Below are 793 nucleotides of genomic sequence, written 5' to 3' on the forward strand. Positions count from 1 at the left end.
GTGAGGCTGCACTCGATGCTGTGCCGAATGGAGTACACGCCGCATTCCACGCCCTTCCGGATTTGACACTTGACCTCCAGAAGTTGCTGGAAGTAATTCTCCAGGCCCAAGATCCCACTTGCGTCATTGTGAATGCTCACTCCCCCTTCGCAGCTTTGCTTATGGGAGTCCTGCGAGCGCACGCCGCCTCGCCCGCCATGTGGACTTTGGGCTCGCCACTGTTCCCTCAAACACTGAGCCGGACTCCTCCTGTAGAGACCGGCCGATACGTGCTCGGGACTGTCTGTACTGCACCCAAAGCCGCTGTCTTTGTCTTGGCCGTTGGAGGAACAGGGAGCCGCGTCGGGTGTCCTTTCATCTCCAGCCTGCGCATGAAGAATTCGAAAAGGCAGTGAGCGGAACGCTTGGCAAAGCATTCGGATCTCGAGTGACTCGTTCTCACCTCATTCTTTCCCCCCGCTTGCAGGATCTCCATCTTCAGTTCCTTCACCAGATCCCGCGGCTCGTCGTCAAGCCACACGTCGTCGTCCGGCTGAAAGCCACAGCGAGCATCAGCTCGGAAATAAGAGCTCCTTGACGTGTTGTCAAGTTGCGGCGGTTGAATGGCTCAACCGAACAGTGGTTACCTGCGTCTCTGGCCTTGTCACCAGCAGGACGATGTTCTTGGTATTTTCTCCCGACAGCACGGAAACCGCCTTCTCTCTATCCTGCACCGTGTGGCCATTGATCTGCAACCAAAAAACAAAAACACAAGCTTGTAAAACGATGCGAGCCTCGCATCTCGAACGATCTG

At 56.0% G+C, this 793-nt stretch overlaps 1 protein-coding gene across 1 annotated transcript; it reads right to left on the reverse strand.

Annotated features, from left to right (window-relative positions):
• Positions 1–7: 7 nt before the first annotated feature.
• LOC109509061 (PDZ domain-containing RING finger protein 4-like) lies at positions 8–728 on the reverse strand (the record flags this gene model as incomplete). Its single annotated transcript, XM_019858984.1, has 3 exons — positions 8–365; positions 443–532; positions 627–728. Coding segments are annotated over 3 exons (550 nt in total), but the record flags the coding sequence as incomplete, so codon positions are not given.
• Positions 729–793: the final 65 nt, after the last annotated feature.

This window comes from Hippocampus comes, unplaced genomic scaffold (assembly GCF_001891065.2).
Source record: "Hippocampus comes isolate QL1 unplaced genomic scaffold, H_comes_QL1_v1.1 C16750702, whole genome shotgun sequence".
Taxonomy (NCBI): domain Eukaryota; kingdom Metazoa; phylum Chordata; class Actinopteri; order Syngnathiformes; family Syngnathidae; genus Hippocampus; species Hippocampus comes.